The 22,616-nt window shown below is 43.5% G+C and overlaps 1 protein-coding gene across 1 annotated transcript in view; it reads left to right on the top strand.

Moving 5' to 3' along the window:
• The window catches only part of necab1 (N-terminal EF-hand calcium binding protein 1), a 346,067-nt gene that overhangs the window by 135,397 nt on the left and 188,054 nt on the right, over positions 1 to 22,616 (top strand). Inside the window, exon 5 of the mRNA XM_068030830.1 lies at positions 3,643 to 3,740. Coding sequence (XP_067886931.1) covers positions 3,643 to 3,740 — 98 coding nt within the window. The remainder of the gene's footprint in view (positions 1 to 3,642; positions 3,741 to 22,616) is intronic.

Raw genomic sequence — 22,616 nt, 5'->3', positions numbered from 1 at the left:
GATATAAGAAATGTAAAAGATTTTAAGCAAGTCAAGCGGGGGTGGGGCAAGAGATAACAAAAGAGAAGGTATTGATCGGACAAGGTCACAGAATAGCTGACCAGAAGGTCATGGAGCAAAGGCTAAAATAAAACTGAACAAACTAAAATAAAATAAACACAAAAAATAAAAGAAAAAAGAAAAAATAACTAAAGATAAAAGTAAAATGGGGGGCCCGTTTCAGAGCATGGGGGCGTCTTGTGTCCCAGGGGCGGGTTGGGGGGCGGGGGCAGCCCTAGATCGGGCACCCTGTGCCCGACTGCCATGGCCCCCCATCCGGGGCGCAGAAAGGCCGGCAGCTATCGTTGGGCAGCCTTTCACGTCCCCAGCACGCACGCTTGCCGCGGGTCACAAACCCATGGAAGTGGGCAAGGGCCTATAAGTGGCCGTTAAGTGGCCACTTATGGGCCTTGATTGGTCTCGGGTGGGCGGGCTGTTTCCGCTATCCCACCCCCCCCCCACCCCCGCCCAACCACCGTAAAGTTCACTGGAGGCGGGAGCGGAGCAGGTAGGCCTCACGGAGCCTCCTGCTCAATTTTATGCCGCCACCGTCCGACCCGCTGGGGTGGCGTAAAATTCAGCCCATTAACTCTGCTTCTCCTTCCACAGTTGCTGCCAGACCTGCTGAGTATCTCCAGCATTTTCTGTTTTAATTTCAGATAGCCAGCATCTGCAGTATTTTGCTTTTACTTTTCATTTTCTGTTATCCCCGGTGGAATGTTTCTTGACCATAAACTTGTGCAGCAACTCTTCTTTCACCTTTATGGCATTGCCACTTTCTATCTTTCTTTTGTGCTGTGTGTATGAGACGACCAACTTCTTCTAATTTGGGCCAAATTATGGGTGGCTCTTTTTATGTTCACTACAATACAACAATAACAACACTTCGGGCTGGATTTTATCACCCCCTCGACGTCATGGCGGGGGGCAGTGGGGGGTGGGGGGGTGGCGGGGGTGGTAAAATATTTGCATGAGAGCCCCGCCACAACCCATGATGCCGAGAAGGCCCCACCGCATATTGCCGGCGGTGGCAAGGCCTCGGTGCGCAGTGGTGCCGGATGTCGTTGCTGGGGACGCAGTGGCTGCCCCCCCCACGTCATCGGTGGCAGTGTTCCGCCCCCTCCGTTTTAATGGGCACCCGCGTGTAATATTGCGGGGGCTCTGCGTTGGCCGATGAATGCAGGTATGCTGCTGAGATTCAAGCACACCGCCGCAAGATGCAGTGCGCTCATAAAATTTAGCCCTTCTGACGTACTTCATTGGCTGTGAAGTGTTTTAGCATATCCTGAGGTTGTGAAAGAGTCGATATAAATGGGTGTTCATTCTTGCTTTATGAACTTAGACTCAGTAAGAGTAAGATTAAGACTGTCGAATACATTTTGCTTAGAACATTTACAGTAGAACTCTATGACACTAGTCAAAATGCAGGGCTGGATTTTAAGAGCCCGTTGTCGTTCCCAGCGGCAAGCTCAAAAAATGGCGGGCTGCATGCCGAAGAGCCGCCACGACCTCCCGCACGGCAGCTCCTTTAAATAACTGGGCAGCCCACCCCCCAAATCACTTGGAGGGGGCAGGCTGTCCGTCACCGGCAATGGTGTCAGCTGCCTCTGTGCGGGTGCTGGGGCCATTTTTAAAGGGCAGCTAGCCTTGCTGGCAAATGTGAATTTTTAACATGAATGCCCCCCAAAATTTACAAAATAAAATTGTAATGCCCCTTTCCAACTCCCCAATAAATATTACAGTAAGTATTTGCCCTTTCCCCCCAAAACACTTACCTTTGAATTTTGACCTTCCCCCCACCACCCCACCCCCCCAGACTTCACAAAGTTGAAAGTTAACCCCTCCCCACCCCCTACACTGATGATGCTTATTTGACTCCATCCACCCACTGCACTGAAAATCTTAACTCTTTCCCACCCACTCCCCCAGTGTCACGCCTGCTTTCTCCAGACGGGGAATTGAAGGCATGGGAGTGCAGACCGCCATGCTGAAAATCACAACGGGACTGGAAGATTGCCCGTATGTATATTTAAATGAATTCATTTTAATGATTTAAATATGGAAATTGAGGTCCCGTCACTCAGCGCTGGGCGGGCCACCACGGAGCTTCACCACCGCTGGGAGAATCGGGCCGGACCCTCCCGGCATCAGCCTCCGAGGCGGGCGTCTACTGGAACAATTTTTCGGCGCCCGTCCCCACCCCACCCCGCCATGGAGTCCTACGTCGTGGGCTTGGTAAAATCCAGCCTAAAGTCATCCTAGTCATCTGGGTTGTATTAAACACTAGTTCTAGAGGTGAAAAAAATAGTGTATTAACCCACTGTCCCCACCAGTCATTAGAGAAAGGACACTCGACGGCTTTGATTTAAAAATATTACAAACTAATTGACAATTAAAGCAACACAACAGTGCGCAGATGGTTGGACCTACTTTCATCAAGCAGTGCTTTCCGATCCTGATGAGGAAAGATCATGGTATAAATGAGGACTTTTCAACCCCTGAACTGAATATAAAAATTTGCATTTATATCGCACTTCTCACTACCTCAGGATATGCCAAAGCACTTTACAGCTAATTAAATATTTTTGAAGTATAGTCACTTTCGTAATGCACGAATATAATAGCTGTTCATGAATGATCTGAATGGGAGGCAATATTTGAAAGTGCTGTCGATGGACCTATTCAGACACTAACAGTAGAACCTACAAACTCTAAAATAGGTAAGAGGGCAATGGAAATGTGAGTGAATTATGGATAACAGCAATAATGTACTATCCAGGATGAAAAGTCATTGAGATAACCAGAGCCTTTCTTAATTTACCTTTAGGCAGGGCAGGAAGAAGCTTGCAGAGCCTTTCCTCAGGTAGTGTTGAGTTCATGGTGGAGAGGATTATATCTGCTCCGTAAAAGCAACAGGTCATTTGGCCAAATGTGTTTCCATGCTTACTTATATTCTTACTTCTGTAGCAGCAGCACCTATTAAACCATATTCATGATACTGTCAACAGATTGAAATGGTCCCCAATTTCTTTGCCATAGCAGAATGCAAAAGATTAAAATATATTGACAAAGGGTATGGAATAGAACATTGTTTTTATTCTAAAATAACAGCAAGATACTGCGGATGCTGGAACTCTGATATGAGAACAGAAAGTGCTGGAAATACTCAGCAGGCTTGGCAGCATCTGTGTCGAGAGTAACAGAGTTAACGTTTAGGTCTGCGAACCTTCATCAGAACAAAATCAAACTGTTTTTATTCTACCACATTCAGAAAAAATAATGGTTGCATTTATTGCTGCTGAATCTTAAACTATAAGAAATTGAATTGACACATGCTATCCTCTCACTTCATTTTTACACTTATATAAATAAAAAAAAGCAGAACAAAATGAACCATTGATATTTCTAATGCAAATGCCTTTATACAATGATTGAGCTGCAGTCTATGGTTTGTTTTGAGGTAGAAGTGTTCTGCTGTCAGTAAAGTAATTTACAATGGGAACAGAACTGAGACTAATGGCTTTTGTGCAGGGGTAGAAGGCTGGAATGATTACAGTGCTATGCTGGCTCCTTGTCTAAACGAAAACCATGTATCTTTTTCAGAGTACTTTTCTCAACACTTAGGAGAGTATGAGAATGTACTGGCAGCGCTGGAGGATTTGAATATTTCCATATTAAATGCAATGGACAAAACAAAGAAAGTGAGTACAGCTGCATAGCGTTCTGCATTTATTTTTTTAAAGATATTTCAGGTTAAATAAACTTTTAAATCCAAACTCTTCAGCCATCTTTGGCCAGCCAATGTTGCACTGTAGCCCCCAAATTGTAAAACCATTTGGGATATTAATTTGGTCAACAAGCCAAAAACCAGTGACAAATTGGGCATAGATCTGATTTCCTCCCAGCAAGGAGTATCAATTTATAGAATTTGCAGATTGGAAAATTGAGCAAAGAAGGTGGCTGATTTGTAAAACTGCCTATTTCCCATCCATCAAAAAAACATAGGATTGCTATAAAATCAGGAGCACTGTGAATAGGGTGTGCTAATCTGCACAACCAGTTCTTAGGTTTGTGCTCCCATAGAGTGAGACTGGAAGTTTATTCTCACAGCTTAAGCTCTGATAGCTTTTGCTACACCGTAACACTATGATGCTGCTGGTGCTACCTCAATTTGGAAAATGGCACGCTATTAAATCACCTCCAAGCAGTGATTCTACGGCTGAATTTTATGGGCCCCCCTGAGACGGGTTCAGTGGAGGGGGGCCATCAAAATGCGATGGGAAACGGGGGCCAGATGGCCCGTCGCCTCCCCATTGCAGCATAATTTTGTCAGGGGCGGGATAGGCCAAAGACAACCTTCCACCCAGAGGTCAATTGAGGCCCTTAAGAGGTCTATTAACAGACACATAAGGGCCTCTTCCACCCACCGTCCCCCTCCGCCCCGCCACTGGCATTAAGCCAGCAGTGGGGGGGGGGGATCTTCCCCCACTTGGGGAAGTCACCCAGTAAAACAAGGCAACCTCCCCGCGGATCCCTATCTTTATTGGCCCGGCACCGTAGAATCACTTCGGGTGTTGGGGGGGTGGTGGGGGGGCGTTAGCGGGAGCTCCAGCTGGCTGAGGCAGGATTCCCCCTGCCTTTTTAGCCCGGCATCAGGAGCCCCGCCATTGGCAGAAAATTCTGCCTGCATGTGTCAGCGATGGATCAGTTCTCAGCAGTCTTGCCTCTGAGTCAGAAGGTTGTGCGTTCAACTTCCACTTCAGGACCTAAGCAAAAAATCAAGGGTGGCACTCCAATGCAACACTGAGGGAGTGCTGCACTGTTGGAAGTGCCATCTTTCAGATGAGGTGTTAAACCGAGGCCCTTTTAGCCCTCTGCTGGTGCATGATGTAAAAGATACCATGGCACTATTTTGAGAAAGAGCAGGGAAGTTTTTTTATCGTGTCCTAACTAATATTTATTCCTCAATCAGCATCACAAAAACAGATTATCAAGTCATTGTCACATTGCTATTTGTGGGAGCTTGCTGTGTACAAATTGGCTGCCACATTTCCTACATTACAATGTACATTCAAAAGTATTTCATCGGCTGTAAATGTTTTGGTATGTCTGGCGGTCATGAAAGGTGCTATATAAATGCAAGTCTTTGTTTCTTTCTTATTAACCCAGCGCGAGCAACTTTAAAGTTGCTTGTTTGGCATAAACAAGTCAGAAGCAACCACAAAATGCTTATGTTGTTTAACTAACTAGCTGGAGCTTTTTGATGAGGTAACAGAGAGGGTTGATGAGGGTTAATGCTGTTGATGTGGTGTACATGGACTTGCAAGAGGCATTTAATAAAGTACCGCACAATAGACTTGTGAGCAAATTTATAGCTCATGGAATAAACATGGATACGAAATTGGGTGTGTGACAGGAAGCAGAGAGTAGTGGTTAATGGATGTTCTTCAGACTGGAGGAAGGTTAATAGTGGAGTTCCACCGGGGTTGGTCTTAGGACCCTTGCTCTTCCTGATATATATTAATGCCCTAGACCTTGATATACAGGGCACAATTTCAAAATTTGCAGATAATACGAAACTTGGAAGCATTATGAACTGTGTGGAGGATAGTGTAGAATTTCAAAAGGACATAAACAGGTTGGTGGATTGGGTGGACAGGTGGCAGGTGAAATTTAATGCAGAGAACTGTGAAGCAATTCATTTTGGTAGGAAGAACATGGAGAGACAATGTAAAATAAAGGGTACAGTACTAAAGGGAGTGCAGGAGCAGAGTAACCTGGGTGTATATGTGCATAAATCATTGAAGATTGAAGATTGCAGGACAGGTTGAGAGAGTGGTCAATAAAGCATACAGCATCCTAGGCTTTATTAATAGGGGCATAGAGTAAAAAAGCAAGGAAGTCATGTTGACCTTGTATAGAACACTGGCTCGGCTTCAATTGGAGTATTGTGTCCAGTTCCAGGTGCCACACTTTAGGAAAGATGGGAAGGCATTGGAGAGAGTGCAGAAAATATTCATGAGAATGGTTCCAGGATGAGGAACTATAGTTATGAAGATAGACTTACCCTTACAAAGCCATGCTGGCTGCCTCTAATAAGCTGAAAATTTTCAATCTCTTCAGTTACCCTATCCTTAATTATAGACTGCTGTGATTTCCCGACAACACATGTCAGGCTAACTGGTCTGTAATTCCCTGGTTTACCTCTTTCAGCTTTCTTAAATAACCAAGTGACGTGCAAATTTCCAATCGAATCAAGAGAACTTTGGAAGATTATAGTTAGGGCATCTGCAATGTCATTATAATGAGTTCTTTATGTTGTTTTTTGCAACATAAGTGAGATGCATGGAATCCAGTTGTTTGATGATCTCAAACAGTTTTATTAACAGCTAAACTAGTATGTACAGTACAGAGCAAACTATTTACAGAACCTTTGTCTGGGTGTTACTGTTACAGAGTGACTATGATCATGTAGTCACATGACTGCATCCTGGTACTTAGCTGATTAGCATACTGAGATCTTAAAGGGACATCACTCTTAAGGCAGTCACACAACATCCCCTTTCTTTCCAAAGATGTCTCGTAAGCTACAAGTAAAAATACATGAAGTTAGATAACATCAAAATTAGTTATATGGGATATACATTATAAAATTTACAGTTATGGGCATAGGGATTGTGAAATTTACAAGTATAGAGGCTTAACAGTCCATATATTATCTTGGTGGATTGACAACTCTTGCTCGGGGAATGTGTATCTCATCTGTTGCTGTTCTTTCTGTAGTTTCTCCATCTCTGCATTCAGTTTCTGTTGCTCTGCCTTCAGCCTGCTAATATACTTTGTTGCTTTTCTCAAGATGACCACTTTTGAGGCCTTTGTCATTCTTGAAAAGTTCTGGCACCTAATCTTGAAGAACCAACAGAGGATGCTTCAATTCATTCCTCCTCTGCCTCTTCAGGACATTGCATGTACTTTGTGTCTCCTCATCCTCCACGCCTGAAGGCCTGGTGCTCAAGGTCGAGGACCTGTTGGAGGAGGAGTACTTGGCCTCATGGAGGTACCTGTCCATTCTGGCTCATTGTGGTGCTGGCAGTTCTCTAGAGAGCAGAAGTGAAGGTGTGGCATAGTTGTGCTGTTGCTGGATTTCCAGACAGCATCGTTTGATGCTGGCCAGAGTCTGCGAGTGGGTTCCGGTCCTTGGAGATTCCCCCTTGGCACTGCTCCCCACTGTCAGCCTTTACTTCGCAATGGTTGCAACATCAATCTGCTCAACTTCGTAACTGGAGTGTGAAGAAACACTGCCTGTTGACAACGAACGTTCACCATCTGAGTTTGGATCTTCATTCACTTGGTGTGGCATCTCTAAGAAGAAGCTGATACTCTCCAAACCAGAAATACTAGATCCTGGAGAAACTGACTCAATGTGGGTACCCTTGGTCTCTTCTGCTGTAATGGGTACCTTGGTGATCTCGTGGATAGTTATGATGTTGAGGTCCTTGCACAGTGGTAGTCCTGCCACTGCTAGTCTGCTCGTATGTGCCAAGTAAAATATTTGTGGTTTCCATGCCGAATTACCATAGCTGCATTACATTGTGAGCGTAAGGGATGGTTGACCCATTGTACGCAGCTAATTTTGCAGTTGTTGGCTGTATCATTGATTTTCAATCATCTCGGTGCATATCCTTCAGGATTCGGACTGGTAGGATATTTGCACTAACTCCAGTGTCAATCTTAGTCTTGAGTGTGTGTTAGCCAACTTTCTTTAGACACGTGATGTTATTAGTAGCAAAAGCTTCCAGTTGTTTGATTTCATCAACACAATGCATCAGGTTTACAATGTGGAACACCTGTTCGTCTTCTGGCTGAGAATTGCTCCGCTCTGAGTCTTGTCTCAGGTCTGCTTCACTGTGGACTTTGTATAGCATCTTGCATTTACGCAGATTTCTGGAGCTCTCCTTGTTGTTGTTGCCCTGTTGCTGTGCCTGTCCTCTGTTTGTTTGTGTCCTGCTGTGGCTTCTGGCTGCGTCTTTGGAGCCAGATTTCTTGCATAGGTGGGCCCAGTGTCCTTTTGCACCGTACACCTGCACAGGTCTTGAAATGCAGGACAACGTTGCAATGAGTGGGACAAACCACACTTACCACACAGCTTGCTTACCTTTTGCAACCTGTTATCATGCCAATATTGTTGGCTGCACGTGGTGCTTGCAAATGCTGTTGTCCAGCTACAATGGCGTTATATTTCCTGCCATCTTCTAGCTGTTCGTCAATGCTGTGACCTTTCTTTTTCCCCAAAAGGTCTTTCTAAAACGCTTCAATGGGTGTTGAGACAATCACCAGTTCCAATAGTTGCTCTGTCAGCTCAGTTTCTGAAAAATCACAATCATTGACCTTACTATGGCATCTACTGATGAACCGATCTATTGATTCCTGTGGCTGTTGCCTGTAGAACATCAATTCTAGGCAGTGAATTCTACAATTCACTCTTAATCGGAGCTGATCTTCTAGCACTTCCCAGATCTTTACAGTATGTTTCTGGTCCTCTTCAGATAGGCCAGAGGTATTGATTCTGTATAATGCCTCATTTCCAACTGCTATCAGTATTTTTAGAGCCTGCTTCTCTGGTTCTACAATCACTTGGTCTGTGAAGTATAACTGCATTCTTTGTTTAAAGAGTTTGAACTTGGATAGGATATCAATGGCCTTCCAGTTCATGCTGGGAAATTTTATATCCATCTTTCTGCTGTTCTTTAGCTTAAAACTTGCTTTAAGACTTGTTCTATGACTCTGTGCTGTTTCCCATTTAAGAAACTCTCTGTTATTTAGACTGGCTCTTTGATGGAGAGGAGCAGGTGTTTTGCAGTGCTCTCTGTTTATTTTGCTTGTAGCACTTAAGCTTGTCTCTTTACACAGCTGTTCAATAGGTAGTTCAATTGCTATTTTGCTGGAGTTTGTTTATGTTCTTCATGCTTGAGTGATTTAATATTTTTTGAATGGAGACTCTGCACTGTTTGGGATTTTTCTGTGTTTTGCTATCAGATGCCTCCTGTAATGGCCCCAACCTCGATCAGTCTAGGCGAGGAATCGTGTCATCCTCATTTTTTTTCTCTCTGAAGGAGCCTTTGAGAAAAAAAATCAATCTTTTAAACATTTTAAACGTAAACCTTCAAACTAGTATTGCTCGACAATTGGCATAATGACTTACCTGACTGCAGGAATTTATTTACAGCCTGTCATTTTGTGCTCTGTCTTCTACAGCTGGAGATAAGTCCTTTCTGCTTTCCAATTTTGGGGCTAGTATCTCTTTTGAATTTGCTCTCTTTTAGCTGTAAGAAGGGTTGTTTTCAAAGCTGTTTTACCTGTGGTCTTCAAGCTTAGACTTTGTCTTTTCACCACAGCTGCCAACATGTAATGAGTTCTTCATGTTGTCTTGTGCAACATAAGTGAGATGTGTGGAGTCCAGTTCATTAAGGAGCTAAAGGAAGTTTATTAACAGCTAAAATAGTATGTACAGTACAGAGCAAACTATTTACAGAACCTTCGCCTGGGTATTGCAGTTACAAAATGATTATGATCATGTCGTCACATGACTGTATCCTGCTACTTAGCTTATTAGTATACTGAGATTTTAAAGGGACATCACTCTTAAGGCACAACAGTCATCACCTGCTTCTTTAAAACCCTAGGATGGAAAACATCTGTTCCCGGGGATTTGTCACTCATTAGTATTTTCTTCATTACCGTTATTTTGCTTATATTAATGTTGATGAGTCCCTGTCCATGATTCTATACTAGTTTCCTTGAGATTTCCAGCATGCTGACCTCTTCGTCTACTATAAATACTGACGCAAAGTAATTATTCAACATGTCTGCCATTTCCTGATTTTCATTGACAATCTCATCACTACCAGCCCTAAAGGGGCCCATATTCTCCTGACTGTTTTCTTTTTCCGAATGTAATTTTACAATTTTTTTTTGTATTGATGTTGATATCCCTTGTAAGTTTCTTTTCATGATGAACTTGTATCAGATACTAGTTTGGCCTCAGCTGGAGTATTTCATCCAGTTCTGGGTGCCACACTTCAGGAAAGATGTGAGGGCATTGGAGAGAGTACAGAAAAGATTCACGAGAATGGTTCCAGGGATGAGGAACTTCAGTTATGAAGATAGATTGGAGAAGTTAGGACTGTTTTCCTTGGAGAAGAGAAGGCTGAGAGGTGATTTGATAAAGGTATTCAAAATCATGAGGGGTCTGGGTTGTTGCTTCATCAGGTTGACACCTCATTTTGAGGTATGCCTGCTGCTTCATTTGGCATTCACTCCTGCACTCTTCATTGAACTAGTGTTGAACCCCAGCTTGATGGTAATGGTAGAGTGGGGGATATGTTGGGCCATGAGATTACAGGTTGTGGTTGAGTACAATTCTGCTGCTGCTGATGGCCCACAGTGCCTCATGAATGCCCAGTTTTGTATTGCCACACAACACGATGGAAGGTATCCTCAATGTGAATTTGAGACTTCGTCTCCACAAGGACTGTGCAGTGGTCAGTCATACCAATATTGTCATGGACAGATGCATCTGCAATAGGCAGATTGGTGAGGACGTGGTCAAGTATGTTTTTCCCTCTTGTTGGTTTCCCTCACCACCTGCTGCAGACTCAGTTTAGTAGCTATGTCCTTTAAGACTCAGTCAGCTTGGTCAGGAGTGGTGCTACCAAGCCACTCTTGGTGATGGACATTGAAGTCCCCCACCCAGAGTACATTCTGTGCTCTTTCCACCCTCAGTGCCTCCCCCATTTGATGTTCAACATGGAGGAGTACTGATTCATCAGCTGAGGGGGGTTGGTAGGTGGTAATCAGCAGGAGGTTTCCTTGCCTATGTTTCACCTGATGCCGTGAGACTTCATGGTTACAGAGTAGGGAAAGGTAGATTGGTTGAGTTAGAGTCCTTAGAAAAAAAGGGGTATACAGTCTGTGGGGTTTGGTGATTTGGCTAGCTTCTAGCTGAATTTGGTGGTCCTGAGGATTTTAGTTTGAAGAGGTAGATGACTAGTTCGGTGTGTCTCCTAGAGACAGCGATGCGGGTGATTTCTTCCAACAGGGTTTTCTGATTATAGCTGGAGTATGCAAAGTTGGTCAGTCAACAGGCAGAGTTCAACACTTGTAAGCTGAAATGGAGAGAGAGAGAGAGAGAGAGAGAGAGAGAGGGATTCCCATTTGGGTCTGCACATGTCACAGTCTAGAAGCTTCTCCTCTGCTACAGATAAACACAAGCTTAAAACCACAGATGGGGAGGGGCTTGTCAAATGACAGTCACTCAGTGATTCAAACATTGTAGCAGTTTTTCTCTTCTTGCTAAAAAGAACAGGTAGTTCCCTTAAACTTCCTGGATCTTGGTTCTTGTTAGGGACTGAGCAGACATTTTGTTTCCCTCCTCACAGGCTTTGCAAGTTAGAATACAGTGTTTCAAATTAGGTGGCCATCCTAAGCTGCCAGCAAAGTCATCCTTTTAGATGTTGTCTCCTAAATTTCTTCAAAAAATATAAATTCAGATCTCCAGTCAGTGGATTAAAGAAAATTTAAGCAAGTTGGCAAGGCACTAAAATTCGTTGGTTAATAGCATTTTAAATGTTGATCATGTTCTTTTACAAGGCTGTTGAGTCAGGAATCATGCAATTGAACGTATTTCTAGCTAACTGAAGATCTATATTGATAATACAGAAGGCTTTACATTCAACATTGTAAGTTGCGAAACAAGCATAAAAATATGCAGATTTAGTAGGGCAGAAGATCACACCCAATATGCATAAACATTTGGGTCAGCGTTAAATTGGTCAAGGCCTTTTTTGTTAGTGGCCCTAGCAGCTGCCTGAAATGAGCATAGGCTTCATTTCAACATTGAAATGAGGATCACAAGCCCATTTCTGACTCAGATGTCTAAATTATGATTATTTTAAATACTTCCTTTGGCTTTGAATATTTGTCCGTGTGTTTTCTAAGCTGTAAGGTAAGACCATGCTGAGAAGTGGACAATGCAGCGCAGTTTTGTCCCAATTAACAGCAAAAGGAATGCTACTTGACCACAACCATTAACTATAAGTACATTAGAAATAATAAAATGTAACACAAGTGACAAAAATGAAGCAAAATAAAAACAAATATTTCTGCAGAGATTACAGTGGCTAGAATTCAATGAGCTGGCAATAGATGTTCACTGGCCTTTCCTTTCTGAATACTGCCAATGGCTTGCTCACAACCACGCAAAAAAACAATGAAAGTCAATGTCATCAACCAGCTTCACACAGCTTGTTATTGCTATTTGGATCAGGTGACAATTGGTGTCATCTTTTGAAGAGGCTGCTCATGCGACTGTAAAATAAAGAGAGTGGGCATTTTGATCATGCATAGTTCCATTTTAATAGAAGATGAAAGCTTGTCAGATGACTCATGCTACCGAAGGGCAAATCTCCTTGCTGAAAGTCGATTTTCAATGAACAAGCCACTGGGGCTTCAAATACCATAATACCTTATCTGCAAAATTACATGGTTGTGAAATGTGGCAATTCAATCTATTACTGATTCTAATTGCAGAGTTGGTAGAATGTAAATATATAATGAATATACAAGAAAGCTATATTTGTCATAATTATATGAATTAAGGGAGATGCTGTCTGGAAAATGCTACAGAGATGGTGCTTTTTAAAGTTCAACAGCATCAGATTTTCAGGGCTATCAGCTCCTTAAATCTGAAAGTTATAAAATGGTTTCACCTATGCTAAGGATAATCAGTAAAAAAAATAAACAGTATTTCGACTTGTAAACTGTGCATTCCTTGCCGGAGATGAAAATACCTTATAAATGGGAGAGAAATTGGTCCCTGTCAAACTGATCTTTTGTATTGCAAAATTCATGTTGGGGGACCAATTTCAGAACATCCATGCCCTATTGCGCCCACTACCCCACCCCTCCAGAAGTGCTCTGGCTGCTAAATTGTCAGCTGCAATTTTCAAGTGCATGGATCACCTGTCTAAAACAGCTGTGAATACCCTAATCAAAAGCCTAACCTCTGTTTTGTGATCCCATGGCCAATTGGCAGAAAATGGGTGGAGCATTAAATGTTAGTGGGTAAATGATACAAAGCAGAGTTTTGCAGTCTGCTGCCTACAAATGCATCTCAAAGGTGACTGATGCCATGTTTGCCAGGACCGTGAATTGTGTACATCTTGCAACCAATGAAGCAGTCAGAATGAGCGGGTGCTTGGCTTTGCGGCTCTGACTGGTTTCCCATGGGCCCAGAGAGTCATCAACTGCACACATGTGGCAATCAAGGTTCTCGTGTATCAGCCTGGAATCTGCCAACTGAAAGGGCTTCCACTGCATCAATCTGCAGCTCGTGTGCAACCGCAAAATAGATCATCATGCATGTGTATGCAAGATTCCCAGCCAGTCAAACCTCCCTGAGCTCTTCACACCTTGAAGCAGAGTTAGTGGCTAGCTCCTTGGCGACAAGGCAAGGACTACCCATTGAAAATGTGGCTGTTGACATCCATCAGGAGCCCAATGATGCCCAAGAGTGATACGATCGAAGCCACCTGACCACGAGAGTGTTATTAAGCAGGCAATCGAGATGCTGAAGATGTACTTTAGGTGCCTGGACAGATCTGGAGGCAACAAACCAAGTATTGAGAATGATGATGGTGTGCTGCGTCTTGCACAATGTAGCACAGCAAGGAAGACTGGAGCTCCAAAGGGAAGAAGGTTCTAAGAACACTGCTTCTTCAGATGAGGAGGTGGAGGAACAGGAGGAAGAGGGCATGATGTGCTGAGAGCACCATCAGTGGCACATATAGTTGCCTGGGATGCTGGTGATGGCCTAATTCTGGTACGTATCATCTTGCTGAGGCAGTGAACCTATCTGGCAGCCAAATCCTGAACCCACTTGACCCCTCATCCCCAATATAAAGCAGTCTTGCAATCAACAAAGCATCCCTGTCATAGACACCCATTGCTTGTCTTTAACTCCTGCCTTAGTATTCATCACAAGTGAGAAGGCTACCTCCAGACAGCAGAGAAAAATGAGTAAAAAGGGAAAATGGTGCACAAAACATGTTAATCTTACAGAAAAAATAAACAGAAACTTAACAATCTAACATTGCATTAAAAACCCATGTGCATACCATTGTGCAACGACAATTCTTTACCCTTCCTTTCTCTGCTACTCCTACATGGTGCAACCCCTGTGGCTTCAGCAGTAATAGAAGCAGGCTGCTCATATCTTCCTCTGACAGCTGAGATGCTCTTGTCCTACATCTTGGGGGTTTTGGAACCCGTGAGGGCCCTGCTAAAGACTGTCCCACCTGCACCTGTGCAGGGGCAGACTTGGACAGGAGACAGCTTTTGGGGCATTGACTGAGCAGGGTGAGGGGACTGGGATGTGCCAGGGATGCAGGTGGAGCAACAGATGGGAAGTGGAAGTGCTTTGAGTAGAGTACCCACTTCCATGTCCCCTTTCTCCATCTTCTCTCTCATGGCCCACCTGAACTTCCCTGCTAGCAGTGAGCTGGAAAGCACTTTGTTGCACTTCAGTGAGGTGCTGAAGGGTCAAGGCTATGTTTCCTCAATCCTATTTAAGGTAGTATTTTGAGAGTGCAAGCCATTGGTGAGGACCTGCATGCACTTGTTTGAATGCCACATCTGATGCACCATGCAGGTCACCACGCTTCCCATGGACGTCGACATAATTGCAAAGACATGCAACATTGTGGCATCCATGTTGAAGACGGACCCCTTTAAGCTCTCTTCAAGAATGTGCAGTGCCGCTAGAAAGGCTGACAGTACCTCACACATTTTCTACTGCTGCCTTTCAGGCTCAGAATCTGTATCCAGCTGAACAGAGCTAGGGGTGAGATGTCCTCTCCAATGAGGACTCTCCACTGCTGTCCCTTTCTCCACCACCTGCTCTTGCTCACTTGTGATGTTTGAGACAACATGTGAGAACCCAATTACTTGTCTTGCTGATCCCACTGAGGTGTGTATATCTGAGCTGGTGGACGGTCAGCATGAGTTTTGTGATGGTGCATGCTCAGAGTGAGTGACTTCCTCTGAGGAGTATTTGTCCTCCTCCTGCATCACCTTATGTGGGATGCTTGATAGGTCTGTGATTTAGAACTGTCAAGGTAAGAAGGGGTTAAGTCATCACTTTGCGCATGATTATATTTCACTCGCTGCTGGCATCAAGTCAACATGAGTGAGTGTTATATGCCATGTAGCTGTGTGATATTTAATTTTGTCAACAGGTAGCTGGGAGAGCCCCATCTCCGATGGCCAGGCATGCCAAGACTTGGCCTATCTCCAGCACCACCTCCTTGGCAGCAGTCAGTATAGAGATGGTTCTCTGTCTCTCCCTGGTGTTCTGTCTTTTCTTCTCCTGCAAGGAGGGAGAGAAGAGACCTATTAGTGAGAGTAATGAAATGTGTTGAGTAGAGGGACGGACAATATTTGTGAAGGGTCACTGTGAGGGATAGTGTCACATTGCATGATGTTGAGGCTGAGTGTTAGTGGTGGATAGTCAGATGGGGATGTGCGGAGGTAACTAGGCAAAGAGGAATGGGTACATTGGCAAAATAAGTTAGTATGATGGGTGATGTGCTGGAGTAGGCTTGGGAATGCAGAGTAAAGGGCTTTAGGGGTTAGTGGAACATCAGGATATACTTAAATGTGCCATGCCATTCACCTTTCCTGCCTTGATTAGGTCATTAAATCTCTTCCAGCACTGTATCCAGGACTGTGGCCTTACACTCCTTCTGATAACCTCCTCAGCAATTTCCAGCCATGCCTCCTTGTTCTCTGTGGTAGGCTTCTTCTTCCCATCAACAGGGAAGAGAATCTTCCTGAGGGCCCTTACAGACCGCAATATCAGATCTGGAAAGGCACCAGTGAAGTGAGGCGCAGCCTTGTAATGTTGTGAATCCATTGGCAGTCTCTTGCTCTGTTGAAACACCTGTACAATCCTTCAACTTTCATCCTAGCAGGGTCCCTTTAAATATTTCAGCTGAAATAAACTCATGTAGATTGTCGTTATGCCTGCTCATGCTAACTGATCAGCAAACCTGGAAGTCAGGTGCTGATGCAGTGGTTGGGTTAAAAGTCACTGATAGGTGCGCTGCGGAAACCTCCGGGTTCTCCACACACACCAGGCTCCCTCACTGCCAGTGCATAAATCAGTTAAAATCCAGCCCAATATTTCTGAAATGTCACTGATATAGCCCCATTTCTGACTCACAACTACAAGGTTTGTGATGATTGCATTCATCTACCATCACAGGCAAATATAATTTCAGCAGTCCCAAGTCTAGCACCAAACTAATTCTGCAATTTTCTCAAATATAAGAATAAAGAACACAGTGTAAGCTTAATGGAAGATTGAAATTGCTCATGAGGGTTCTATAAAATTTCCACATAGATCCTCTTGTGCCTTTGATGCTTAATTTACATATTTATTGGAATTGAAACCCCTAGCAGCAAAACTCTAAATGTTGCCAAACCCTGACATTGCAGCCATACTGTTAATGCTCTGTGGCAGGATTTCATTTCGTACTAGGATCTAGGGTTATTCATATTCTCTTTGGTTTTTATATATCTTTTGTATAACCTAAATGCACATTAGTAGCTCCTTACTCCTTACAAGGAAGAATGTGCAGGGGAGAAGGAGAGTGGCACCAGATGAAATCTCCCTCCTCACAGGTCTTTCAATGTAGGATACAGTATTGCAAATTAGGTGGCCATCCTAAGCTGTCTGCAAAGTCATCCTTCATCTGTTCTCTCTTAAATTTCTTTAAACAATATAAATTCAGATCTCCAGTCATTGGATTAAAGAAAATTATCTTTCAACAAAACAAATTGGCGTGACATATGGCAGGCATTATTTATGCATTTGTGTCTCATTAATATAAAAACCTTTAAGCTGGATTCTCTTCTATTTGTTACTCATTTTCCAGTGGTACTGGAATGCTTTGGGGTGAAACATGGAGTGGCTATGCTTGTTGCATAGTTGTCTCAACTTGGGTTGCATTCCTTTGAGTGTAGCAGGCTAAGGGTGATCTAATGTATATAAGATGACTAAAGGGTCAAAAGAGAGAAAATATTTCTTCTGTTGGGAAAATTCAGAACAAGAGGGCATAACCTTAAAATTAGAGCTGGCCATTCAGGGGTGATGTTAGGGAGCACATCTTCACAGAAAGGGTTGCAGAAAACTAAATTTCTCTGCCTTCAAAATCTGTTAAGGCTATGTCAATTAAAAATGTATAAACCGAGACTGATAAGTGTTTGTTAGGCAATGGTGCTATGGAACGAAGGTGGGTAGATGCTATTAAGATATAGATTAACTATGATCTAATTGGATGGCAGAACAGATTTCAGGGGTTGAATGACCCACTCCTATTCCTATGTGCCTTCCTTCCTTTGAGTCTTCAGCATAACTTCTGCCAGTCACTGGAAGCACCCATCCAAATACAGAGGAATAGAGTTAAGTCATGAAATGCATTTCATTTTCTGGCACCACCACCTCAACTACACCAGATGCTAAATATTGCCTGTATAAAACAGGCATCCAACATAGCTGGAGCAACAAATGCACAGCGGCGCAGTGGTTAGCACCGCAGCCTCACAGCTCCAGCGACCCGGGTTCAATTCTGGGTACTGCCTGTGTGGAGTTTGCAAGTTCTCCTTGTGTCTGCGTGGGTTTCCTCCGGGTGCTCCGGTTTCCTCCCACAGCCTAAAGACTTGCAGGTTGATAGGTGAATTGGCCATTATAAATTGTCACTAGTATAGGTAGGTGGTAGGGGAATATAGGGACAGGTGAGGATGTGGTAGGAATATGGGATTAGTGTAGGATTAGTATAAATGGGTGGTTAATGGTCGGCACAGACTCGGTGGGCCGAAGGGTCTGTTTCAGTGCTGTATCTCTAAATCTAAAATCTAAATCTTTATTTGGCATGTTAAACACTTAAAAGGAGAGAGGCAAACAAAGTTTTTCTTCAGATGCTGCTATAATTTTGAAGAAGATTGGAACCAGCTTTATTTAATATTCCCATTTGAGGATGCTGCCCTGGCCTTTAAAGCTGCTGCAGGCATTGAAGTTATGCAGTCAATAGCCATTTCCCGCAGTGACAAGCTCCCAAGCATGGATGATACAATTGATAGACACCTACAGAAATGATTAGCTCTGATTAAATTATAGGCTAATTGTGTATTCTATTAGTTATCTCAGTGATAAAGAAACATTATAGGCATGGCCAGGCTAATTTTCAATGCAATACACTAACATCAAACTAACATTGCTAATGCAAAGCAAGTTACCTTCTCTGCAGCACCAGCAGCCCAACCATATCCAGACAGAATGGCCTGGAATTTCATTGCGCATCTGTGCATTTTTAAGTATCCTTGTATGATGTGCAGAGAAAAATTGGGTAAGGAGGCTAAGGGTCGAATGCTTATCCCTAAATCTGGCCTCTGAAATGTTTCCCGCTTCAATGACTGGTAGTATTGTCCAGGCACTTTTTTCCTATCTGTGATGATGAAGAAGTGGAGTCTGAGACACCAACTGACTTTCTAACAATACCACCAACCCACAGCAAGAGTTGTAGAAGGAGTTGGTAGAAGGACTGTTGTGGCAGATAGCAGGAGAAATCCATTAAAGGAAAGCGAGGACTTCATTTTGGTGACCTTTTCCTCTCCTCTCTCCTTTAATTGCTAACAGGATTGTTAAAAGGGTGATTCAGAGACATCGAACTCTTGGTTATGCTGCACCTTTAGGGGGCTTCTGGTTCCTTTACAAGTGCAACCATTATTTATATTGCTTCCATGAGTGCCCCTCTTGTAGTACCACAACATCTTGGCGGCACAGTGGCGCAGTGGTTAGCACCGCAGCCTCACAGCTCCAGCGGCCCGGGTTCAATTCTGGGTACTGCCTGTGTGGAGTTTGCAAGTTCTCCCTGTGTCTGCGTGGGTTTCCTCCGGGTGCTCCGGTTTCCTCCACATGCCAAAGACTTGCAGGTTGATAGGTTAATTGGCCATTATAAATTGCCCGTAGTATAGGTAGGTGGTAGGGAAATATAAAGACAGGTGGGGATGTGGTAGGAATATGTAATTAGTGTAGGATTAGTATAATATGGGTGGTTGATGGTCGGCACGGACTCGGTGGGCCGAAGGGCCAGTTTCAGTGCTGTATCTCTAATCTAAAACATCTTTCTTCTTGACAGTAGCAGATTTTCTATGCAAAGTTGAGATACTGTTCAAAGCCCTACCAGCATATGCAATTGACCTCAACCCAGAATAATGGATAGGGCTCTTGGTGAGGTTGAACCAGTGGGCGGATGCCCTAACTGAACTATTTCTAGCAGAAGAAAAATCCAAGCCCATTATCTCATCCTTGATGCAATTTAGGGTTAAAAGAGAGTGTACAGTCATCATAATCTCCTTTGAAGAGTCATTTGGGAAAAAAAGCTTTTGTCAGTTGTACAGCAGCAAGATCTCAAATGACCTGTGAGCAAAATTATAAAAATAAAAGATGATTTTACTTTGGACTTTATCTTATGCAAATGACAAATAGTAGAACGAATTAAACTGCAATGTAGCGATTTCTCTTAGCAGATTCATATCAGATTCCTCTTGTAATCAACTATCAGTAATAGAAATAGCATGATAAAAGAAAATCAGACCAAGAAATTTTACAAGAGAACACTTTGCTCTTGCAGGGGTTTTACCAAGGGAGTAATACATAAATATGAATATCATCTCATAAGGAATTTTTAAATTGTTTATGTAAAAATTAACAGATTGCAGTCAAGAAACTCAAACTAATTTGTGAATTAGAAAAGCCAGAATTTGCATTGGCTGTAAAAGGTATCAACTTCTTACAGCTGGGTATCATGTGTTAAATATTCAGTGTTGAGTTCTTATTGAATCCCAGGGAGCTGTCCAATATGATAAATATGCACTAATACCTTGCATTCAGCTCCTTATTTATTAAAGATGTTTGCTCTGCTTTCTGTACAGTTACATTTCTGTGACTGATTCATAATTGATGAATTATTATTCATCAATAATAATGAAAATATTACTGTAAGAAAAAAGTAATCGGTAGGTAACCTTTTTTACCTTTTTGTTGGGTTTCTTCTTTATCCCCCAGTGTTAGAGTGCATATCTGATATCAAGCACTTATTTTGTTTGCTACTGGACCAGTGGATGAGGCAAGTGATTGCTGCATAGGAAGCAACTGCACATTGGAAAGAAAAACATTTAAAATTTCTTTGCAGTACAATTTGAGTTAAATTAGTGCCACAGAATAAGTAACTTTCAGCTTTCTTTGAAGAGTATTCTGTCAAATGAGTGTTGAAAAAAATGATTTGTGCAAATATGAATGATATTGAGGGATCTTGCTCCTGATACCAAATGCTCAGCCAGTGTGCTTAAGCACTGCAATAAGTCATTTACGGTTTGTCATATTAACATTGTAGAATGGAAACTTATAACGCACTCTTGGCTGGCCTTCCACATTCTATCCTTTGTAAACTTGAGGTCATCCAAAAACTCTGCTGCCCGTGTCCTTATTCACACTACATCCCATTCACCCATCATCCCTGTGCTCATCGACCTATACTCCCGATTAAGCAACATATTAATTTTAAATTCTCATCCTCGTTTTCAAATCCTACGATGGCCTCGCACCCTCCCTATCTCTGTAATCTCCACCAGCCACACAACCCTCTGTAATATCTGTGCTCATCTAATTCTGACCTCTTCATCATCCCCAATTTTGGTTTCTCCACCACTGGTGGACGTGTCTTCAACCTCCCGCCCCTGCTGGCGTTTTACCAGCATCGGGAGGCTCCATCACTGAAAGGTGAACACTCCCGATCACCAGGGCCTGGCATGGTAAGAAAGAAAACTTATCTTGTCTTCAAGGGTGCCTCAGCATGGAGGTACCCTCTTGTTCCTGCAGCCACGGCAGTCACCACCTCTAATAGTGGCACTATTGAGGCTGCAGTGCCACTAACCCTCTGATTGGGCCAAGCAGCTCTGGGAGGCAGGCCGCTATCCTCAATTGGACAGTGGTCCTGGCGGCAGCCATGCTTCCCAGTGTCCTGCTGCAGCGATGTCGCATCGCACTTACGGTCCTGGCAGCAGGACTACTTATTTTCTGAGAAAGTCCAGCCCATTGTCTACGTTGCAGATATGCATCTCATGGGGCTTCCCTACTCTTGTTGATGCCAATAGTGGATTGGCCCACTAAAGGACAAAGGAGGAATGTTATGCTTGGACTCAGAGAAAATGGGTGAGATTCTAAACGAGTACTTTGCATCGGTATTCACCGAGGAGAGGGACATGACGGATGTTGAGGTTAGGAACAGATGTTTGATTACTCTAGGTCAAGTCGGCATAAGGAGGGAGGAAGTGTTGGGTATTCTAAAGGGCATTAAGGTGGACAAGTCCCCAGGTCCGGATGGGATCTATCCCAGGTTACTGAGGGAAGCGAGAGAGGAAATAGCTGGGGCCTTAACAGATATCTTTGCAGCATCCTTAAACACGGGTGAGGTCCCGGAGGACTGGAGAATTGCTAATGTTGTCCCCTTGTTTAAGAAGGGTAGCAGGGATAATCCAGGTAATTATAGACCGGTGAGCCTGACGTCAGTGGTAGGGAAGCTGCTGGAGAAGATACTGAGGGATAGGATCTATTCCCATTTGGAAGAAAATGGGCTTATCAGTGATAGGCAACATGGTTTTGTGCAGGGAAGGTCATGTCTTACCAACTTAATAGAATTCTTTGAGGAAGTGACAAAGTTGATTGATGAGGGAAGGGCTGTTGATGTCATGTACATGGACTTCAGTAAGGCGTTTGATAAGGTTCCCCATGGCAGGCTGATGGAGTAAGTGAAGGCGCATGGGGTCCAAGGTGTACTAGCTAGATGGATAAAGAACTGGCTGGGCATCAGGAGACAGAGAGTAGCAGTAGAGGGGAGTTTCTCAAAATGGAGACGTGTGACCAGTGGTGTTCCACAGGGATCTGTGCTGGGACCACTGTTGTTTGTGATATACATTAATGATTTGGAGGAAAGTATAGGTGGACTGATTAGCAAGTTTGCAGATGACACTAAGATTTGTGGAGTAGCAGATAGTGAAGGGGACTGTCAGAGAATACAGCAGAATATAGATAGATTGGAGAGTTGGGCAGAGAAATGGTAGATGGAGTTCAATCAGGGCAAATGCGAGGTGATGCATTTTGGAAGATCCAATTCAAGAGTGAACTATACAGTAAATGGAAAAGTCCTGGGGAAAATTGATGTCCAGAGAGATTTGGTTGTTCAGGTCCACTGTTCCCTGAAGGTGGCAACGCAGGTAAATAGAGTGGTCAAGAAGGCATACGGCATGCTTTCCTTCATCGGACGGGGTATTGAGTACAAGGGTTGGCAGGTCATGTTACAGTTGTATAAGACTTTGGTTCGGCCACATTTGGAATACTGTGTGCAGTTCTGGTCGCCACATTACCAAAAGGATGTGGATGCTTTGGAGAGGGTGCAGAG

Source organism: Heterodontus francisci, chromosome 5 (genome assembly GCF_036365525.1).
Source record: "Heterodontus francisci isolate sHetFra1 chromosome 5, sHetFra1.hap1, whole genome shotgun sequence".
NCBI classification, from domain to species: domain Eukaryota; kingdom Metazoa; phylum Chordata; class Chondrichthyes; order Heterodontiformes; family Heterodontidae; genus Heterodontus; species Heterodontus francisci.
The sequence above is the reverse complement of the archived record's forward strand: the minus strand, read 5'-3'. Positions and strand labels throughout refer to the sequence as shown.